General features: G+C 47.6%; 2 protein-coding genes across 4 annotated transcripts in view; one reads left to right on the top strand and one right to left on the bottom strand.

Annotated features, from left to right (window-relative positions):
* HVCN1 (hydrogen voltage gated channel 1) overlaps positions 1-20,425 on the top strand; it is a 27,897-nt gene extending 7,472 nt beyond the window's left edge. The window contains exons 1-6 of one of the 2 annotated variants that reach the window (XM_081868554.1): positions 4,947-6,154; positions 12,860-13,095; positions 15,147-15,251; positions 17,195-17,426; positions 18,977-19,089; positions 20,109-20,425. In XM_081868554.1, coding sequence (XP_081724680.1) covers positions 12,898-13,095; positions 15,147-15,251; positions 17,195-17,426; positions 18,977-19,089; positions 20,109-20,174 — 714 coding nt within the window. In that variant the 5' untranslated portion in view covers positions 4,947-6,154; positions 12,860-12,897 and the 3' untranslated portion in view covers positions 20,175-20,425. Of the gene's footprint in view, positions 1-4,946; positions 6,155-12,859; positions 13,096-15,146; positions 15,252-17,194; positions 17,427-18,976; positions 19,090-20,108 lie in introns of those variants that run through there. The other variant, XM_081868553.1, reaches the window with a different exon arrangement.
* TCTN1 (tectonic family member 1) overlaps positions 20,336-21,509 on the bottom strand; it is a 19,538-nt gene continuing 18,364 nt past the window's right edge. For both annotated transcript variants that reach the window (XM_081868465.1, XM_081868464.1), the window contains one exon: positions 20,336-21,393. In XM_081868465.1, the coding sequence (XP_081724591.1) occupies positions 21,250-21,393 (144 nt within the window). In that variant the 3' untranslated portion in view covers positions 20,336-21,249. The remainder of the gene's footprint in view (positions 21,394-21,509) is intronic.

Below are 21,509 nucleotides of genomic sequence, written 5' to 3'. Positions count from 1 at the left end.
TAAAAGATTAAGATACAACATTAAAATATTAGGGTGCAATCTCTTCATAGGAGGAGAAAGTAAAAAGAAAGAGGGGGAGGGAATCAAGTTGACTCCAAGCCAAAGGCCAGGTGGAACAACTCTGTCTTACAGGCCCTGCGGAAAGAGATCAGATCCCGCATGGCCCTAGTCTCATGAGACAGAGCGTTCCACCAGGCCGGAGCCAGTGTTGAAAAGTCCCTGGCTCTGGTTGAGGCTAATCTAACTTCCTTAGGGCCCGAGACCTCTAGGGTGTTGCTATATATGGACCTTAAGGTCCTCCATGGGGCATACCGGGAGAGGCGGTCCCGTAGGTACGATGGTCCTAGACCGTGAAGGGCTTTAAAGGTCAAAACCAGCCCCTTAAACCTGACCTTGTACTTCACCGGGAGCCAGTGCAGCTGGAAAAGCACTGGGTGAATATGCTCCCATGGCAGAGACCCCGTGAGGAGCCTCTGCCTCACCACTCCCAAAAGAATGCAGAGTGCCTGTGCAAACTTAAATGTTTTGATGCAAATATAGAAATGAGGCCTGTCGTTTAAAGTGAATTGCATCTGTGCCATGCGGGAAGTCTTGTCTCGGTGACCTGTGTGTCCCCTAAGCTGACTGTGTGGAGGCTAACTGTGAATGAGCTAGTTCAAGGTGCCTTCTCTCTTCTAGGAGGGGGGTGTCTTTATTCCCCCCCCCCATTCTAACATGGAATGGAAAGTCCTTCAAATCTTCTTCTTCTTCTTTGGCGATCCCTTGTAGCTGAGTAAGATTGTCTTCCATAAACACGGTTTTAACAGTGAGTCCGTAAGTGACTGTGGAGGCCAATTCTGGATCCACATTTCCTTCCACAGTGGGGACATTAGTTTCCGGGCGGGAGTTGATCACGGTGAGGGTTTGCCAAGCTTGCCTTCCTCTTAGCACGTTTCTCACTTACGTTCTGAGTTTGAGTGTCTTCAAAGCCCATGGCATCTTTGGTAAAGGCTGTTCTCCAACTGGAGCGCTCGCAGGCCAGTGTTACCCAATTGTTGGTGTTTATCCAACATTTTCTTAGATTTGCCTTGAGAGAGTCTTTAAACCTCTCTTGTTGACCACCAGCATTACGCTTTCCATTTTTTAAGTTTGGAATAGAGTAGAATAGAGGAATAGAGGACTGTCAACGAGAGCCAGTGTGTTGTAGTGGTTAAGAGCGGTGGACTCGTAATCTGGTGAACCGGGTTCGCTTCCCCGCTCCTCCACATGCAGCTGCTGGGTGACCTTGGGCCATAGCTGTTAACTTTCAGATTTGAAAATAAGGGATCAGCAACCTCGAAAATAAGAGATCAACAGCCTCACCTGTCCCGGGGACAGTGTACAGGATATATAACAATCCAGGGTAGCAGCGGGGAAACGGCACTGGAATAAGGGAATTTCCCACAAAAAAAGGGAAGGTTGACAGCTATGCCTTGGGCTAGTCACACTTCTCTGAAGTCTCTCAGCCTCACTCACCTCACAGAGTGTTTGTTGTGGGGAAGGAAGGGAAAGGAGACTGTTAGCCACTTTGAGACTCCTTAGGGTAGTGATAAAGCGGGATATCAAATCCAAACTCTTCTTCTTCTTCCTGGGATTTATTTCCAAACCTGAGGAGATCAGTGGCCTCAATGAGCCAGCGGCTTTCTGGGCAGCTGCCCCCTTCATGCCATCCACCCATCACAAGGGCATGATTCTGGGCAGCGGGACCTAGGGAAGCGAGCAGGACTGGCACATGACAGCAGGCTCCCAGTGCCAAGTTACTCTTTGGGTCTAGTATCAGCACCCGCCATGATTTTGGAGGGGAGTCTGTCCTTTTTGGAAGGCGGGTGGCGCTGTGGGTTAAACCACAGAACCTAGGACTTGCCAATCAGAAGGTTGCCGGTTCGAATCCCCGCAATGGGGTGAGATCCTGTTGCTCGGTCCCTGCTCCTGCCAACCTAGCAGTTAGAAAGCACGTCAAAGTGCAAGTAGATAAGTAGGTACCGCTCCGGCGGGAAGGTAAACGGCGTTTCCGTGTGCTGCTCTGGTTCGCCAGAAGCGGCTTAGTATGCTGGCCACATGACCCGGAAGCTGAACGCCGGCTCACTTGGCCAATAAAGCGAGATGAGCGCTGCAACCCCAGAGTCGGCCACGTCTGGACCTAATGGTCAGGGGTCCCTCTACTTTTTACTGTCCCTTTTGGGATTTCTAGCTTTCTGGGCTCAGTGCCCTCTCCAACGTACAGAGCTATAGCTGCACCTGACATGCCCTTCTATCCTTCCTATAGAGCAGTGCTTCCCAAACTTGGCTCTCCAGCTGCTTTTGGACTACAATTCCCATCATCCATGACCCTGCTAGCTAGGAATGATGGGAGTTGTAGTCCAGAAACAGCCAAGTTTGGGAACACTGCTACAGAGCTTATAGCCAGAGATACCTATACCCCCTGGTTCTCTCTATTCTACCAGGTTTCTGTGATGCTCACTGTATCAGGGCGGGTTGTGTGGAGAGAGTCTCTTCCTTTAAATTCCTGGGAGTTTACCTTAGTGAAGACCTCACTTGGAAAAACAATATAACTCAGGTGGTTAGGAAGGCCCAACAGAGACTCCATTTTCTCTGGATCTTGCAAAAGAACAATGTTAAACAACAATTGATGACCTCCTTCTACCGGTCCACAATAGAAAGTGTCCTCTCATATTGTATCACATTGTGGTACGTTGGCTTGACAGCCACAGACAGAAAGTCTTTACAGAGGATGGTGAACACAGCACATGATATCATGGGCTGTCCCCTGAGCCCGCTAGATGACATCACAGGGGATCGTTGCCTTAGGACAGCGAGAAAAATCCTCAGGGACGATTCAAACCCTGGCCAGCACCTCTTTAATCTTCTACCCTCAGGCAGGAGATATAGAAGTATAACCAGTCGTACCAACAGGCTAAAAAACAGTTTCTATTCGTGGGCTGTTAGGCTGCTGAACGGAAAATAATATAGTGCAACCGACTTTCGGAGTTGGTATGTTGTGCGACAAACACACAGAGTGCAATGAGATTGAGTGTTTGGGGGGGGGGAGAATCTCGGTTAATTTCATTGTACACAGGTTGTACATTGACAATAAAGGTATTATTATTATTATATCCATGTTGTCCTCTAAGACCCGGCACCTCAGTTCTCCTATCTTGGCTTGGAGGCTTATAAACCCTTGGATAAAGTCTGCCTCTTAAATTTGGCCTCTCCCAATTGCTTTCTGAATTGGATTTCCCTTTAAAGTGGCACAGTATTCTTCTTTTTGGTATTGTTTCTAGATGCCTCCCAAACCTATGACAGCTGAAGAGCGCACCATTCTCTGCCAGTGTCTGGAGCGGGGAATGCTTTGTTCTTAAGGGTCAGGTTGCTCTAACCATTGCTCTACAGTAGCTAAGAACAAAGCACTCGGGTTTGGGCCAGCTGACAGCCCTGGAACTCAGCCCTTTATAATAATAATAATTTATCATTTGTGCCCCGCCCATCTGGCTGGATTTCCCCAGCCATTCTGGGCGGCTTCCAACAAGAAGAACTTCAGTAGTAGCGAATCCTCCGGAAAAACAATCTCTCAAAGAACCTGTTGATGGCATTTTTACCACTGTACTGTGGAGAGTGCATTAACTTACAGTCTCTGTGTGTGGTTTGGGAGCTGCACGGTCAGGGGAAAAACAATGCTGTCCAAGGTTGTAAAGACTGCGGAGAGAATAATTGGGTGCACTCTTCCCACCTTGGATCAAATCTATGCTGCCAGGTGCCATAAGAAAGCTGCAGAGATAGTGCAGGATAGTGTACACCCCGGAAATGATCTCATTCAGCTTCTGCCTTTTGGAAGAAGGTACAGGACGCGGGTGGGGCCGTGGGTTAAACCACAGAGCCTAGGACTTGCCGATCAGAAAGTCTGGGTTCAAATCCCCGCGACGGGGTGAGCTCCCGTTGCTTGGTCCCTGCTCCTGCCAACCTAGCAGTTCAAAAGGACGTCAAAGTGCAAGTAGATAAATAGGTATCGCTCCGGTGGGAAGGTAAATGGTGTTTCTGTGCGCTGCTCTGGCTTTGTCAGAAGCGGCTTAGTCCTGCTGGCCACATGACCTGGAAGCTGTACGCTGGCTCCCTTGGCCAATATAGTGAGATAAGCACCGCAACCCCAGAGTCGTACGCAACTGGACCTAATGGTCAGGGGTCCCTTTACCTTTACCTTACAGGGTTATAAAGACTAGGACTAGCCGCCTGAGAAACGGTTTCTACCCAAATGCAATTCTGGTTTTAAACGCAATATAAGGAGTCTCTTGAGTATATTGTATTTTAAAATGGGGTTTCTGAGTTTTTAGGAGTTTTTGAATGTCTTATGTAGATTTTTCAATTTCGTTGACAATAAAGATACAGTATTGTATCGTATCATATTGTATCGGATCGGATCGTAGTACAAAGTGGGGGGGGGGCAGTTGCTTTCCTTTCCCTCCCACCCCCAAAGTACCCACCCACCTGAGACCCAAACTGCTCTAGGAGTCTCCTGTTGTGGGGCAAGGAGACACACTGCAAGACTGTTTGTTTTGAGTCCTCTTCTTCTTTCCTTGTTTCCAACCCATTGATAGTGAGCAGGCGAGCAGGTGTCTTGCAGAGTGTGTTGTGACCCCTCACTTGGGGGCCTGCCTGAAAGCCCCACCCACCATGGCGGTTATTTTATGAAATGCTTCTACAGTGGTACCTCGGGTTACATACACTTCAGGTTACAGATGCTTCAGGTTACAGACTCCGCTAACCCAGAAATAGTACCACAGGTTAAGAACTTTGCTTCAGGATGAGAACAGAAATCGTGCTCCGGCAGCACAGCAGCAGCAGGAGGCCCCATTAGCTAAAGTGGTGCTTCAGGTTAAGAACAGTTTCAGGTTAAGAACGGACCTCCAGAATGAAGTAAGTACTTAACCCAAGGTACCACTGTATATGGGTCTGCACGAGGGTCTGCATCCATTCTTGGCCTTCCTCAAAGCAGATCCATTGAAATGAATGAACATTGGTAACAAGGGTCCATTAATTCCAGTGAGTCCATTCTGAACAAAAATCGGTTGGCTGCAATCTTTGGTGGGCACAAAGACTGTTGTGGTGGCATTTTTTCAAAAATAAAAATAAAATTGGGTTGTGTTTAATGTGGACATAGTTCTTCATGAGGTTTTAAAAACTAAATTAATTTTTTGAACAAGGACAAGCACAGCTCCTCATAGAATACTCTGCAGTTTTATTTTTATTTTTGCAACGTAACCTTGAAGCGTACCCAAGAACAGACTACCGGATTTTCTGGCAACTTGCTTTGCTGCTTCTAAAATATGTTTGAGGGAAAACCCCAAAACAGGATGGGGTGTGTGGTTGGCTTCTGTTTACTGTCCGGTTACCAGCTCTAAGCAGTTGATAGTGCAGTCACTCATCCTGCCTTGATAAACCTCCTTGCCAAAGTTGCTCTGTGCGAAGCTAAACCTGTTTTTGAGTGTTTCAGAATTGGTTTGCAAGCGACCTTGACTGTGTATCACAGAAAGGCACCTTGTGTTAACTGGTTCACTTCTAAGTAGTATCAACAGGTGCTAGATTTGGCTAAACTGCAGCTGACCCATTGTGCTCTGGGGCGGATTTGACAGGTATCGGACTTCCCACCCTCCACCCCCATTCATTCACAAAATGTTCCCGTCCAGTTGTCTGACTTTCAGACAGTTTTGCGTCAGATTCCAACCCACTCCCCCCGAATCACTCGGGACAAGTGGCTGTTAACTTGCTGAGATATGGCGATAGCTTGTGTACCCATAACAAACATGCTGAGAGGTTGTGGAGTGGGTTTTTAAATGACTGGATGTTGACTGTAACCAACATTAGTGCGCTTCTCGTTCTCTCTGTCCAACCCCCCAACCCATAGCGAGAGTTAGCTAGGCAGGAAGCAATGCGGGCGTCTTGCATCCGTCTGCATTGCAACAGTATACCTCTTATGCAAAATACCAAACGAGACAGGAAACTTTGCTTTGCTCGGCTGTCTCAGCGCTTTGCTGATACTTCCAGCCCCCGGCTTCTCCCTGCCTGCAATTGTGATTTCTCCCCACTGCTGCTAGTGAAAGCAGAGGCTGTGCGTGGACAAAGAGAGAGGGGCAGACTAGAAGAGGTAAGAGCGAAGACATGCTAAGCTACGGTAAGTGGGGGATCAGGGATCTACGGTGGCTTTCTAGCTGGATGGAGGAAGTGGAGAGAGGAAAGTTTTCTTCCCTCTCTCCGGACGCTGGAACTTGTGGACGTCCAACAAAGCTCAGGGTTGGAAGTTTTGGTGGAACACGCTGTCACAGGAGGCAGTCATGGCCACCAAGCTGGGTGGCCTTGAAAGAGGATTAGACAGTTCATGGAGAAGAGGGTTCTCCATGGCTGTGATCGATAGCTGCACCGGAGGAAGCAATGCTTCTGAATGCCGGTCATTGGAAACTGCAGGAGGGGAGATTCCTGCCCTTGTGCTCTGAGAATTTCCCACAGGCATCTGGTCGACCAGGTCAGATCATGATGCTGATTCAAGCGGCCACTAGCCTGATCCAGCAGGGCTGTTGTTGTGCCCGTATATTCTTATGAATATATATTCTGCATCCATCTTCATAATAATACAGTGGTACCTCGTTTTTAGCTAGGGACGCGGGTGGCGCTGTGGGTTAAACCACAGAGCCTAGGACTTGCCGATCAGAAGGTCGGTGGTTCAAATCCCCGCGATGGAGTGAGCTCCCGCTGCTCGGTCCCTGCTCCTGCCAACCTAGCAGTTCAAAAGCACATCAAAGTGCAAGTAAATAAATAGGTAGGAAGGTAAACGGCGTTTCCGTGCACTGCTCTGGTTCGCCAGAAGTGGCTTAGTCATGCTGGCCACATGACCCGGAAGCTGTATGCCGGCTCCCTCGGCCAGTAAAGCGAGATGAGCACTGCAACACCAGAGTCGGTCACGACTGGACCTAATGGTCAGGATTCCCTTTACCTTTTATCTCGGTTTTTGAGCATCTCGGAAGCCAAACGTTTCGGTTTTCAAACGCTTCCATTTTCAAACGCCTTCCGGAAGTCGGAACAGCTTCCGCTGCGTGTTTTTCAGTTTTCTCAATTGACTTTGCCAAACGCCCTTTACTCCTCAGTTGTCAAACGTTTTGGAAGTCGAATGGTCTTCCGGAACGGATTACGTTCGACAACCGAGGTACTGCTGTAATTTATTTAGCAGAGATTTATCACATATTGGACTCCAACTTCTTTCTGAAATGTCCAGTGCAGGGCACATGGAAGTTAAAACATCATCTTCATCATCATCATCATCATCATCATCATCAATAATTTATTATTTCTACCCCACCCATCCGACTGGGTTTCCCCAGCCACTCTGGGCGGCTTCCAACAAAAGATTAAAAATACATTAAAACATCAGTCATTAAAAACTTCCCTAAACATAGTTAAAGGAAGCTTTCTATGTTTTAGATAGACCATTGACCCACTTAGTTCAGTGTTGCCTACACTGACTGGCAGCAGCTGTCCAGAGTTTTTGGCCCTACCTAGTGATGCTGCCAGTGGGGAATGGAACTGGCACCTTCTGCATCCCAGGCGGTTGTTCTGTCACTAAGTTGTGCAACAGCTCTATGAGCTAGGATAATACTCTCGTCTCCAACTTACATATGCGGGCTGGGGGCTTACTGGAGCCATACTGGATTGAACCAAAGGTCCATCTTTTGTCCAATGTCCTGGTTCCACAGGTGCTCAGTTGATTGCCTCTGGGAAGTGTTATGAGCAGAGCAGTAGCCTCTTGGTGCCTGGCTTTCAGGGATATACTTCCCCTGCAGCTGGAGGTTCCATTTAGCCGTCATGACTCATAGCAGCTGCTGGGCTTCTTTCTCTATGGATCTGTAGAATCTTCTAACTGTTGTGTGAAGAAGCCCATCCTTTGGTCTGCCCTGAATCTCCTTCTATTCACCTTCATTGGATGCTTTCTTTTGGCTCTAGTATTATGGGACAGGGATGCGGGTGGAGCTGTGGGTTAAACCGCAGAGCCTAGGACTTGCTGATCAGAAGGTCGGCAGTTCGAATCCCCACGACGGGGTGAGCTCCCGTTACTCGGTCCCTGCTCCTGCCAACCTAGCAATTCAAAAGCACGTCAAAGTGCAAGTAGATAAATAGGTACCGCTCCGGCAGGAAGGTAAACGGCGTTTCCGTGCGCTGCTCTGGTTCGCCAGAAGCGGCTTAGTCATGCTGGCCACATGACCCGGAAGCTGTACGCTGGCTCCCTCGGCCAATAAAGCGAGATGAGTGCCGCAACCACAGAGTCGGCCACGACTGGACCTAATGGTCAGGGGTCCCTTTACCTTTTTATATGCTATATGGTAATTTATTGACCTAATAGGTATCTAAACCCATTTGCACATGTTGCCATGGTCCATGCAGAATGTAGGCACCATATATATAGAAAGGAGCAAACCAGTGATATTTGAGGGAGAAGGCTAGCAGGCGGGACTTACATCATAGGAGCCTACACAACACAAAGCACTGTTGCTGTTTGTAGGTTTCATTTCATTTCATTTGTTTTTTATCTTATATTTTGGAAATGCACATCCAGGGTTTTTTCCCATTAAATTTTTTTGGGGCCCCCAAGAGAGTGGGTCCCTAAGCTATAGATTTTTTTAGCTTATACGTGAATCCGGCGCTGCTTGCAGTGGCCAACCAGATGGGAACCCAGTGGGAAACTAGGCAGCAGAACATGAGCACAAGAGCCCTATCCATAGCTGTCAACTTTCAGATTTGAAAATAAGGGATCAGCAGCCTCAAAAATAAGGGATCAGCAGCCTTACCTGTCCCGGGGACAGTCTACGGGATATCTAACAATCTGGAATAGCAGTGGGAAACGGTGCTGGAATAAGGGAATTTCCCACCAAAAAAGGGAAGGTTGACAGCTATGGCCCTATCCACTGAGTGGGTTTATAGGGAAGGAGGAGGTCTTTCAGCTAGTTCAGGGCCAAGTCACTCGGGGCTTCAAATCCCTTGAATTGGGGCTGGAAACCAACTGGCAAGAAAAGCAGCTGCCTTGATACAAGGGCCATTTTTGTTCTGGCTGCTGCATTAGAAGCAGCTGAAGTTTCTGAGTCATCTTCAGAGCATGTCACAAGGACCCAGACTGGAAGTTATCAGAGCACAGAGTACTGCGGCCAAGGCATCTATGCCCAGTTTTAGCCGATGAACCAGGCAGCTCCTTGTCACAGAGGCCACCTGAGCCCTCTGGGCGCAGTGATGGGTCCCATGAATGCTCTGTGGTGGTTTTATGAACAAAAATAGATCCAGAGAAGCAGAATTTCTGGTGCAGTGGACCTAGGAGGTGAAATATGATGTCCTCCAGATGTTATTGGCCTACAGCTTCCATCCTCCTTGTCTATTTCCCATGACACCTGGGGCAGAAGGAAGTTTCAATCCAGCAACATCTGGAGGACCCCAGGTTCCCTGTCCACCTAGACCAGCCTCCTGCTTCCAGAAGCTCCCGGTTAGTTGCCTCCAGGAAGTCTACAAATAGGGCCTGAATCCCATCCTGCTCTTTGTCCCTGGTGCTTGATAGTCAACAACATTGCTTGGGGTAGTGAATTGTCCTCCAGAACCATCTTGGCTCCACTCTAACCAGTCAGGTGAGAGTGATCCAACAAGGAAGGCGAGCTGATCCTTGTTGATCTTGCTTATCTGGCCGGTGTGAACATTAGCAAACCATGTAAGCTGTTAAAAGAAGTCCAGGATGTGATCAGTGGGGCACATTCTGAGTTGGTCTGCAAAGTTGTTTGCTGCCTCTTAAATCAATGCTTTACGATGCAGCACAATGCTATCTCTGCCTGCCCAGAAGTAAATCCTGTTGAATTTGGTGGGGCAGACTTCACCGGACGTGAGGCTAGGACTTTGGCTTGGACTGCTGCAATGCGCTCTGTGTGGAGCTACCTTTGAAGGTGACCCGGAAACTACAATTAATCCAAAATGCGGCAGCTAGACTGGTGACTGGGAGCGGCCGCCGAGACCGTATAACACCGGTCTTGAAAGACCTACACTGGCTCCCAGTACGTTTCCAAGCACAATTCAAAGTGTTGGTGCTGACCTTTAAAGCCCTAAACGGCCTTGGTCCAGTATACCTGAAGGAGCGTCTCCACCTTCATCGTTCTGCCCGGACACTGAGGTCCAGTGCCGAGGGGCTTCTGGCGGTTCCCTCGCTGCAAGAAGCCAAGTTACAGGGAACCAGGCAGAGGGCCTTCTCGGTAGTGGCACCCGCCCTGGGGAACGCCCTCCCACCAGATGTCAAAGAGAAAAATAACTACCGAAATTTTAGAAGACATCTAAAGGCAGCCCTGTTTAGGGAACCTTTTAATGTTTAATAAGTTGTTGTATTTTAGTGTTTTGTTGGAAGCTGCCCAGAGTGGCTGGGGAAACCGTCGGATGGGCAGGGTATGAATAATAAATTATTATTATTATTATTATTATTATTATTATTATTATTATTATTATTTGGCCTTAACCTTTGGCACTGCAGCCTTTGAGGCTGTGCAGGAGGAATTCTTCATTTCCCCTGTGATGCGCCACTGAGAGCATGGCATGATTTTTACATGGTGGCCTTTTCCAGATTGCGACACTGTGACCCTCTGACAGCCGACCTTGTGTCATAGCAAAGAGCCTCAGTTGTCAGCTGGGGAAAGTCCCTGGTTTCATTTGTCTCAAATTCAAAGTCACAAGCCTTTGACCTGAAATGAAAATAAAGTCTCAGGAAACGTAGGAGTGGGAGAGCAAAGCATCTGTTTTGCCTGCAGAAGGCACCAGGCACGACCCCTGCAGTCAGTCAGGGTTGCCATTATGAAACTAGATGGATCCATGCTCTGGCTTGGTATCAACATCTGTCAACTGCTGTTACCCAGGCACGGTATCCAGTTTCTGGGGAGAGGATTGGTGCGCCCAAGTCCTGGTTGTGGACTTCATGGCACCATCTGGTTGGCTGCTGTGGCAAACCAAATACTGGATTAGAAGATGGCCCTTTGGTTGGATCCAGCAGCCTGACTATTCTGATATTCTTATGCCTGCATGCTCCCATTTGCTTGCATTGAAACCTTATTCCTTTGTCTCCTCACCCTTCCACTACCATCCACCCTGCCTCCCACCAAAAATCAAGATTGTTCCTCTTGGATTGGACAGGGGCTTTTGAAGCGCGGCGGCAGCAGGAGGCCCCATTAGCTAAAGTGGTGCTTCAGGTTAAGAACAGTTTCAGCTTAAGAACGGACCTCTGGAACGAATTAAGTACTTAACCCGAGGTACCACTGTACTACTTGAAAGTAAGAAAACCTCTAAGCAGTTTACAAAATTACAATTTCCCCCTGGAGTGGTTTAACACAATCACTCTTTCCAAGGCACTTTGAGAATTGCAGCTCAGACAACTCTCAGCACCCTGTAGTTCCCAGAATTTGGAGCAGGGGGGTGACTGTTTAAAGTGGTATCATAGGGCTTTAAATGTATGGTGCTGAAGGGACCAGGAAGCTACTTTCTACCAAGTTGAGCTATTACCCCAAACCGCTGCTCTGTCCCAGCTCCTGCCAACCTTGCAGTTCGAAAGCACGCCAGTGCAAGTAGATAAATAGGTACCACTATGGTTGGAAGGTAAATGGCATTTCCATGTGCTCTGGCACTCATCACGGTGTCCCATCACGCCAGAAGCGGTTTAGTCCTGCTGGCCACATGACCCGGAAAGCTGTCTGTGGACAAACGGCGGTTCCCTCGGCCTGAAAGCGAGATGAGCATCGCAACCCCATAGTTACCTTTGACTGGACTTAACCATCCAGGGGTCCTTTTCCTTTACCTTACCCCAATGCTCTTCCCAGTCTCTATCAGTGAGGCTTTTGAGGCCTCTTTCAACCTCTCTCCCAGCCCTGGTACCCAAGATCCTTTTAAATGGAGGTGCCAGGAATTAAACATGAGACTTCCTCCAAGGTGCTCTACTCTTGATCCCATGTCCCCTTCCTCTGATTTCTTTTATCCCATCAGCCACTGCAGCCTTAAAGACTAGAAACTTCTTTTACAGGGGAGCAGAATTCTTAGGATGCTGAATGTTGCCCTTGTGTGGTGGAATAGCAAAAGACACGCATGATAAATAGTCTCCACCATTACCTGTGCACAGGGCAGGTAACAAAACATAGGGCATTGGGTTGGTCCTAGAAACACCCCTCCTTAACCAAACAATGGTTCTGAATCTACCTTTTCAACCATGAGGCCTAGGATAGGGGTCTGCAACCTTTAAGACAAAAAGAGCCACTTGGACCCGTTCCCGAAGGAAAAAAACTGGGAGCCGCAAAACCATTGCGACATTTAAAACAAATATATCTCCGGAGCCGCGATCTGACAGCGGGTGGGAAGGTGACGTCAGGACGGTGCGTGACTAACGCACACACCGCCCCCATGCGACGTCACAGCCAGTACAGCGCCCGCCACAGTAGGGAGTGTCGGGGCGCACAATGCGCCTCCTCCCCTCGCTAGTATCCGCCCCGGAGCCGCGGCAAAGGTGTAAAAGAGCCACATGCGGCTCCGGAGCCGCGGATTGCTGACCCCTGGCCTAGGAACTTGCTGGTTGCTTTTAAATGCTGCTTACTCCAAGGGTGCTTCAGATATTTCCAAACTCTGAATAGGGAAGTAGGTATCATCTTCCCCACACAATCCAGACATTTTTTAAAAATAGTCTTGTACTGTGAGATCACATGGTTTCTTCTTCTTCTTCTTCTTATCCTTTTGTATTGTCATTCCTTAGAGGAAGTCCAGCTGTCGTGTTCTCAGGCAGTGATGCTCTCAAGCTTTCCCTCCACAGTGTGTTTCTACAGGGTGATGCCCATTTGAGCTGCCACCATGTCTATGTACCTGAAGCATTTTACTGTGGTGGGAGATGATCCTGCTCAGTGGAACAATGACTACAGGAAATGGGAGGAAGAGGAGATGGAAGAGGAAGCGAAGACCCCTGAGACTGCCGTCAAAATCGACTCTTCCCCCAGGACCCCAACCTTCCGGGAGGTGATGAAGAAGTTGTTCCAGTCACACAAATTTCAGGTACGTGGCAGGTACCTGCTCTTATGTGATTGGAAACATTGGTGGCCAGGAGACCTCAGTGTTGTATGGAGTGCCCAGCTTTGAAGGGAAAGAAGACGGAGGCCTCTAGGGTTAAATTGGTGACCATGAATAACCAGCCATTGCCACCAGTAGGAGCAATTGAACTCCCAGTCAACTTGGGGTCTCCAAATACTTTGTGCGCTTTCCTTGTAATCACAATTTTTTTTTTTGTTCTTGGGGTGTCTTTTCCTCAAAGGCACTACAAGCATGTTTGGAGCTGCAATAAAACACAGTTTTTCCACATCACCTTTTCTAATCACCTTCTTAAAGGATGACACCGGACTTCAAAGTTTAAAATTTGGCTCATAATTATAATTTAAAAAGCAATTACTTTTATTACACGTGTTTTGCAAATGTGTGAAATTCAAAGCACATTCTTTCCTCCTTATGTTGAACTAGTGTGGACAATCACTTTGTCCCAGCTGGGTCGGGGAGATGGTTGCCCTCCATGCAAAGCTAACAGTTACAGCCACCTGAGATATGCTGTGGAAATTGTGTATCGTATTTGTCATGTCCTTTGGGAGAATGTCGTGGAGGAGTCTATAGAAAGTGCTGGCCTGCAGGCCCAGGGGGTTGCCCCTTTACGAGCCACAGACTTTACGCTAAGAGAGTAGAGTTTGGGAAAGGAGAACTTGAGGAAGAGACTTGGGGGGTCAGTTGCAAGGCTGGAGATCATGCGGTTAGAAAAAGAGGGCTGGAATTGGGTAGTTAGAAAGATAGTTGTAAGTAATTCTTACCATTGGTGAAAACATAGTTTTAGGTACTTAGAAAACATAGATTTAGGTTGTTTAGTCGTTTAGTTGTGTCCGACTCTTCATGACCCCATGGACCAGAACATCCCAGGCACTCCTGTCTTCCACTGCCTCCCGCAGTTTGGTCAAACTCATGCTGGTAGCTTCGAGAACACTGTCCAACCATCTCGTCCTCTGTCGTCCCCTTCTCCTTGTGCCCTCCATCTTTCCCAACATCAGGGTCTTCTTCAGGAAGTCTTCTCTTCTCATGAGGTGGCCAAAGTACTGGAGCCTCAGCTTCAGGATCTGTCCTTCCAGTGAGCACTCAGGGCTGATTTCCTTCAGAATGGAGAGGTTTGATCTTCTTGCAGTCCATGGGACTCTCAAGAGTCTCCTCCAGCACCATAATTCAAAAGCATCAGTTCTTTGGCATCCAGCCTTCTTTATGGTCCAGCTCTCACTTCCATACATCGGGCTTACTGGCGCATTGCGCCAGGGCACTGGCCTCTCAGGGGCGTCCCAGTGAGTGGGGGAGCTGCGCTGCTTTGCCTTTCCCTGCATGCCTGCCAGCTGTGCCCAGTCAACCATATGGGTGGCGGGCATGCAGCTTGCCTCCCAAGCCTCCGCGGGAGGAGAGCAACTCTGGGAAATGGGGGGGGGGCCGCAGGTGGAATCTTTGAACCACAGCGCCGGATATGCTTAAGACGGTCCTGGTTATCCCAAATGGAGAACAGTATCGTTAAACTTGCATCCCAGCTCTAAGCAATTCCGTGTGGTTTTAAACAGGAATCCTCATTGGACTCTCTCAACTTTCCTGCCAGGTACACTTGGCCATGGGTAGGCAAACTAAGGCCTGGGGGCCGGATCCGGCCCAATCACCTTCTAAATCTGGCCCGTGGACAGTCCGGGAATCAGCGTGTTTTTACATGAGTAGAATGTGTCCTTTTATTTAAAACGCATCTCTGGGTTATTTGGGGAGCATAGGAATGCGTTCATATTTTTTTCCAAAATATAGTCCGGCCCCCCACAAGGCCTGAGGGACAGTGGACCGGCCCCCTGCTGGAAAAGTTTGCTGACCCCTGCACTAGGCTGACAGACAGTGAGCTGCCCAAAGTCAAGTCATTCTCTAGGTCTCCTTGGTGCAGAGCCAGCTGCCACCTTTCTTCCATGGCTGATGAACACCAAGCCTCGACTTTGCAATCTTCTGCTTGGCTTCAAAGGTTTGCATATTTATTCTGGTCTTGATTCTTCCTCTCCCAGATCTTAGTTGTCTGCCTGGTTATTTTGGACGCCATACTGGTCCTTGGGGAACTGCTTTTGGACTTGAAAATCATCCACCCTGACAAACACGAGATTGCACCCAAGGTAAAGGCAATAGGGGAGGAATCTGCATATAAATCATGGTTCGTGTAGACAGTGTGTTGCAATTCTGTGAGATGTAGAATCCAGCTTCTTCAGAACCGTAACTTCTCATTTTTAAAATAAGCCAGTTGCTAGACCTGTAGAGATGCATATACCGTATTTTTCTCTCTATAAGACGCACCAGACCACAAGACGCACCTAGTTTTTGGAGGAGGAAAACAAGAAAAAAAATATTCTGAATCTCAGAAGCCAGAACAGCAAGAGGGATCACTACACAGTGAAAGCAGCAATCCCTCTTGCTGTTCTGGCTTCTGGGATAGCTGCTCAGCCTGCATTCGCTCCATAAGACGCACACACATTTCCCCTTACTTTTTAGGAGGGAAAAAGTGAGTCTTATAGAGCAAAAAATACGGTATATACTTGAAGAGATTTGTGTAGTGCCCTTTCTCTGTGAAGCAAATATGGGAAGAATATTTTTCTTTGGTTGTGTTGTTGTGTTTGCTGAACTAACATTCACATTTTTTCAAATTTACTAAGGAGGAAGCCAAATATAGGTTGGAGACAAGTAGAAATGTATGAACCTGAAATATAACAAATAACGCTATAAAAACCTGACCTGTATAATAAATGAAACATACATTAAAAAACAGAATCTTAGATCTCAAGGGAGGCCAGAAGGCGTTTTGTAAGTTGAGCAGCCTCTACTGCGAATTTAGCTGCATTAGATGTTGCAGATCTATCTGAACTAGACAATGGATATTTAATCTTATCCATAACAATGAGGGTAGCAAGCAATGCTAAATATTTCTCTGAGTCTTTATGCCTAGGTGTTTTGTACAGTTCAGAGTATATCGCATAGCGATTGGAGTTCTCAACAGGGGGGTGGGGTGGCTTCCACAAATGCAAAATGAGTTGACCTCTGGGGATTTTCTTGAATCTCCCTTCCAGAAAATTAAGACTTTATAGGGCCGTAAATGCTTTGTGAAGGTAGATTTAGCTCCAGTAGGTATTTCTCTTCCCCATGGTACAATCTAAAGCTGGGGAAAGTATTTGAAACTCTGGGTGAAGCAATAGCATCCCTGTGCTGTTCTGCAACAGATCTTGGAACAGTGCTGTAAATATTGCATCGGCTAGGTTGGATTTCAGCAGCAAAAGGGCCACTGGATAAAGCCAGTACAGTCGTACCTTGGTTTTTGAACAGCTTAGTTCCCGAATGATTTGGCTTCTCAATGCTGTAAAACCGGAAGTGACTATTCTGGTTTGCGAACTATTTTTGGAAGCCAAACATCCGATGGGGCTTCCGTGACTTCTGATTGGCTGCAGGAACTTCCTACAGCCAATCAGAAGCCGCGCTTTGGTTTCCGGACGTTTTGGGAGCTGACCGGACTTCTGGAATGACTATATATCCATTCTTCCGAGAATATATATGGATGTATGGATATATATGGACTATATATCCATAATTCCGAGCACAATTCAAAGTGTTGGTGCTGACCTTTAAAGCCCTAAACGGCCTCGGTCCTGTATACCTGAAGGAGCGTCTCCACCCCCATCGTTCAGCCCGGACACTGAGATCCAGCGCCGAGGGCCTTCTGGCAGTTCCCTCACTGCAAGAAGTGAGGTTACAGGGAACCAGGCAGAGGGCCTTCTTGGTAGTGGCACCTGCCCTGTGGATGTCAAGGAAATAAGCAGCTATCCTATTTTTAAAAGACATCTCAAGGCAGCCCTGTTTAGGGAAGTTTTTAATATTTAATGCTGTATTGTTTTTAACACTCGATTGGGAGCCGCCCAGAGTGGCTGGGGAAACTCAGCCAGATGGGCAGGGTGTAAATAATAAATTTATTATTATATTATTATTATTATCCTCAGTCCAAATCTACTGCTTGCTCTCCAGGTGTTGTTGAAAGTATATTAACTTTTGCCTTGTCCTCTTTGCACCCTGGCAGGTGTTCCACTACCTGAGCCTTAGCATCCTCACCCTGTTTCTGGTGGAAATTTTCTTCAAACTCTTTGTCTACCGGTTGGAGTTCTTCCATCACAAGTTTGAGGTCCTGGACGCCATTGTTGTCATCATCTCATTCGTTCTTGACATTGTTCTTCTCTTCCGGGAGCATGAATTTGAAGCACTTGGATTACTGATCCTTCTTAGACTGTGGAGAGTGGCCAGGATTATAAACGGTAAATCTTGAGGAATAGATGGATTTGGTTATGGAAACATTCACAGTGCACAGGCACTAATACCCATCCAGGAATTTCTTGAAGAAAGCCATTGTTTGCCTGAACAACAAACTTGCAGCCAGACTTCCTCTTCATCATTTTATTATTTGGCCACAGACCCATTAAAATAGAGCAGTTGTCAATTTAAAACATTCACTTACAATATGAAGCAAATGACTAAAACATATATTACACAGTACATAGTACAAAGATAAAATTTGAGATACAAATTGCAGTTAGAATCAGTGTACAAGACCTTTGAGAACAGGAACTTGGCCATTATCTCTGTTATTCACTTGTTTGTATCAGCCGAGAAATATCCAGAGTACTGTTCCAGTGTCCTTCCAAGCTGCTTCCTTATTTTGGAGCGGGGAATAATCTCTTGTGACCTTCTCTATGAAGATTACATTCAACAAAGACCCGACCCAAAGTTTTGACTACTTCCTATCTCCACAAGGACACAAACAGTCCTCACATGGGATGCCTCTTTGTACTGTAGCAGGGAGGTGGTTAAATCTGGCCCTAGAAAAGGCCTGGCGATACTTTGTCAAATGACCTAGATATGTGGCATATCTAGAAAACGCATGTCAAACTAAAAAAATATTGGCAATCAATATCCTTGATCCATTGTTCTAAAGTAGATTGCATAGCAGAATTTGATTGTAGGCAGAGGAAGTCCAGAGACTTCTGGATCATTCAAATCCAGTCCCCTCTTTCTGGTATCCTTGACCTCTCTTCCCAGGCCTCCAGGCCCTTCCTAACAGGAGTGCACACTGCTCGTGGCTTTGTCCTGCGTGCGCACACCCACACTGCCTTGTTTTCACCCTTTCTGCCTCCTCCATCGCCATTCTTCCCTTGGGTGTGCTGAGACTGTTTCCACATGTAGGTTCTTGTGACTTAGCCCATAACGCTTGGCAATACCAGTCTGCTTGCAAGGTAAGGTAAAGGTAAAGGGACCCCTAACCATTAGGTCCAGTTGTGACCGACTCTGGGGTTGCAGCGCTCATCTTGCTTTATTGGCCGAGGGAGCCGGCGTACAGCTTCCAGGTCATATGCCAGCATAACTAAGCCGCTTCTGGCGAACCAGAGCAGCGCATGGAAACACTGTTTACCTTCCCACCTATTTATCTACTTGGACATGCTTTCGAACTGCTAGGTGGGCAGAGCAGGGACCGAGCAACGGGAGCTCACCCCATCACGGGGATTCGAACTGCTGACCTTCTGATCAGCAAGTCCTAGGCTCTGTGGTTTAACCCACAGCGCCACCCACGTCCCAAACCAACAGATATAACTGCCTGCAAACCAACAGATAAAACTGGACCTGCAGCTGGAGGGCCTTGATTCAGCTCCAGCTGCTTCCTCTCCATCCTCCCTCTCCTCTTTCCAGTGAGAGGAACATCCTAGAGGACAGTTGTGAGGATAACCGCTGTAAAGAGCTCGTGAAGGTGATCCCTGGGTCTCAGCCAGTAGGGCCTGGCTAACTTTCTTGTCCTCTGAATCCATTCCCCAAGGAATCATCTTGTCGGTGAAAACACGGTCTGAGCAGCAAATGTCCAAGGTGAAGCAAGCCAACCTGCAACTCACCCTAAAGGTCCAGGAGATGGAAGCTAGCTGTGCAGAGAAGGTAAGGCCGTATTTTCAGTGGCTGAAGCTCTGATCCAGCTGCATGTAACTGAGTCGGCTTGAAATTAAGTCACAGAAGCAAAGGCACAGGACAGGGAGCAGCTTTAGCAGCCCCACACCCGACCCCATATTTGATGCCAGGCACATGGCGGCGAGTGTGGCTTAGGGAAAGCAGATGCATGTGACAAGTTAGGACACAGACCATGCGATTAGGCTCATGGGCTGGAGGTTCCCCATCACTGATGTATGCCTTTTGAGAGGTGAGAACATCAAGAGCCCCTCTAAGCTGATGCTCCCCTTGCTATCTCTCAAGTTTTGCTTCTGCGCTCCAGGCTCCCTTAACTGTCTAAACAGGCGTTTGGGTTCACGATGGGCAAGTGCTCTTGAACAAATCACCGTATTTTAAGAAGTGGAGAGTCAGGTGGATCTTGCAATGTGCTCCCACTGACTAGAGCAAGTAGAGGGACCCTGTGACGCTCAAGATGTTGCTGGATCAGAGCTGCCATCACCCCTGGCTGTTGGCCACCCTACTGAGAAATTGGTGCCCTCCCGAGTCTTGGGCTCTCAAGGTCCCATCCCTGGAGTTGAGAGAGGGCAGCTAGCACATGGACCTAATGCATGCTCACGGTGTCTGCCTTTTGAGGGGGTTTCATGGGGTAGCCAGTGAGAATCCACCACTCCTGACTGGGGCAGAATAAGCTGGCTGCCTCTTTGTGCTGCAGAGGATTAGTGGGTGATGCAAGCAATCAAAGGCTGCATATAATATGTTCTCCATTACAGCGCACAACCTCAAAAGATGTGCAGGTTATTCCTAGGATGTGATTTATGCTGAGTGTTCACCTAGGTTGGTTTTCCATTTAGCCTTCTGAAAAGCTGTTTGGGAGGCTGTTACGAAGTGATTAAGTTTTGACATTTGTTTCATTTTTGTTTCTTCCCCCACACCTTAAAGCTGGGGGAATGTCCTCTAGTTCCCTATAAACAGCCTCCCAAACTGACCTCAGAATTACTCTTCTCCAACAGGAGCTGGAAATCGAAAGGCTTAATGCTGTGTTGAAGCAACATGGACTTGTCGGCCAGTCCAGATAGGGCCCAATGGAGCCAGTGCCGTCACGGAGAAGCTAATTTTGTTTCCATACTGTGCCATTTTGAACATACTCTTTTGTACATTCCCTTCCATGCCTAGAACAATATTCTATCCCTATTGCTTGTTAAGACTCAAGTGTTGAAAAAATAATAATCCACATATCTGAAAACCAATTATTACAATCTTTAATTGTACAGCTGTACAGTTTTTAAAAAATAGCAAAAATAATTTAATAAAAGTCAAATCTGTGAAACCGGTTGGCATTGATTAGCTTCACAAAACTGCAAGTTACTATTGAAGTACCCAAAGAGGAAGGAGGACGGATGGCAGGTGAGTCAGTGGCCTTTCCCCCCAAATTCCTTTCCCCCCAAATTCCTTTCCCCCCAAATTCCTGGGTGTGCCTGACAGAGCAATTCCTTTAGTCTAAAAAATAAAATAATACAGCAATGTCTTACAATAAGCTTTTCCTACTTACAGGACCATGGAAATGAATATAGGAACATGCAGTGGGTTTTGGAGAGTTAGTAGTTCTGAAGAATGGAAAACATGGGGAAAATAAATTCGGAAGAAATATCAAGGTGTGTAGCACAATCCAAGTGTGTGTGTTGGGGGGGGGGGGAGCAGCAAAGGTGGGAACTGGAGCTTCCCAGGAGAGGCGGAAGCAAAGTATAGCCATCTTGTTTCACAGCTCCTTCCTTTACAATTCCCTGCAAAGATGGTGACTGTCCACGTATTACAAGAGGGGGGGAGGAATGGCTCTGTCCTGGGGGTAGGCACAGCACAGGAGTTCAGCTGCACTCCATAAAACCTCCACTGTAGCACATGATGGAAGCTGCATTTGCTGAAGGACCCCTCTCTCTCACTGCCAAACAGGATTATGGAGGGGAGTTGCTGCTGTTGTCTCCTGTAGTCCAACCCTGCCACGGCTTATTTGGGGCTCCTTTCCCCACATACTCCTTTTCAGACATGCAGCCAGTCAGTATTTTGGAAGGATCTTTGATCCCAGTGGAAGAGTGGTTTGAAACCTGGTTCCCCCTCGCTTTGAGAAAAGGAAGGAAGAAGCAGTTCACGCTGCGACTAAACAAATGGGAAGAAAAAGTCGAAGGGCAAGTTGGCTTCGATGGTTGGTCGTGCTTTGTAACCCGGCTCAGCGGGCGCAGAGACGTCAACAAAAGTGGCAGAGCTGAAGATCTGGATTGTTTGTTCGCTTCCTGAGTCAACCTGCAAGAGACAGGCAGATGCATTCCACACTCTGGCTCCGCTTAGTTACAGATAGGTAGCCGTGTTGGTCTGCCATGGCTCCGCTTAGGACAGGCTAAAGAAATGTTTCACTTCAC

This window comes from Podarcis erhardii (genome assembly GCF_964252035.2).
Source record: "Podarcis erhardii genome assembly, chromosome: 7".
Lineage (NCBI taxonomy): Eukaryota > Metazoa > Chordata > Lepidosauria > Squamata > Lacertidae > Podarcis > Podarcis erhardii.
Note: the sequence above shows the minus strand (reverse complement) of the source record. Positions and strands in the feature narration are given on the sequence as shown.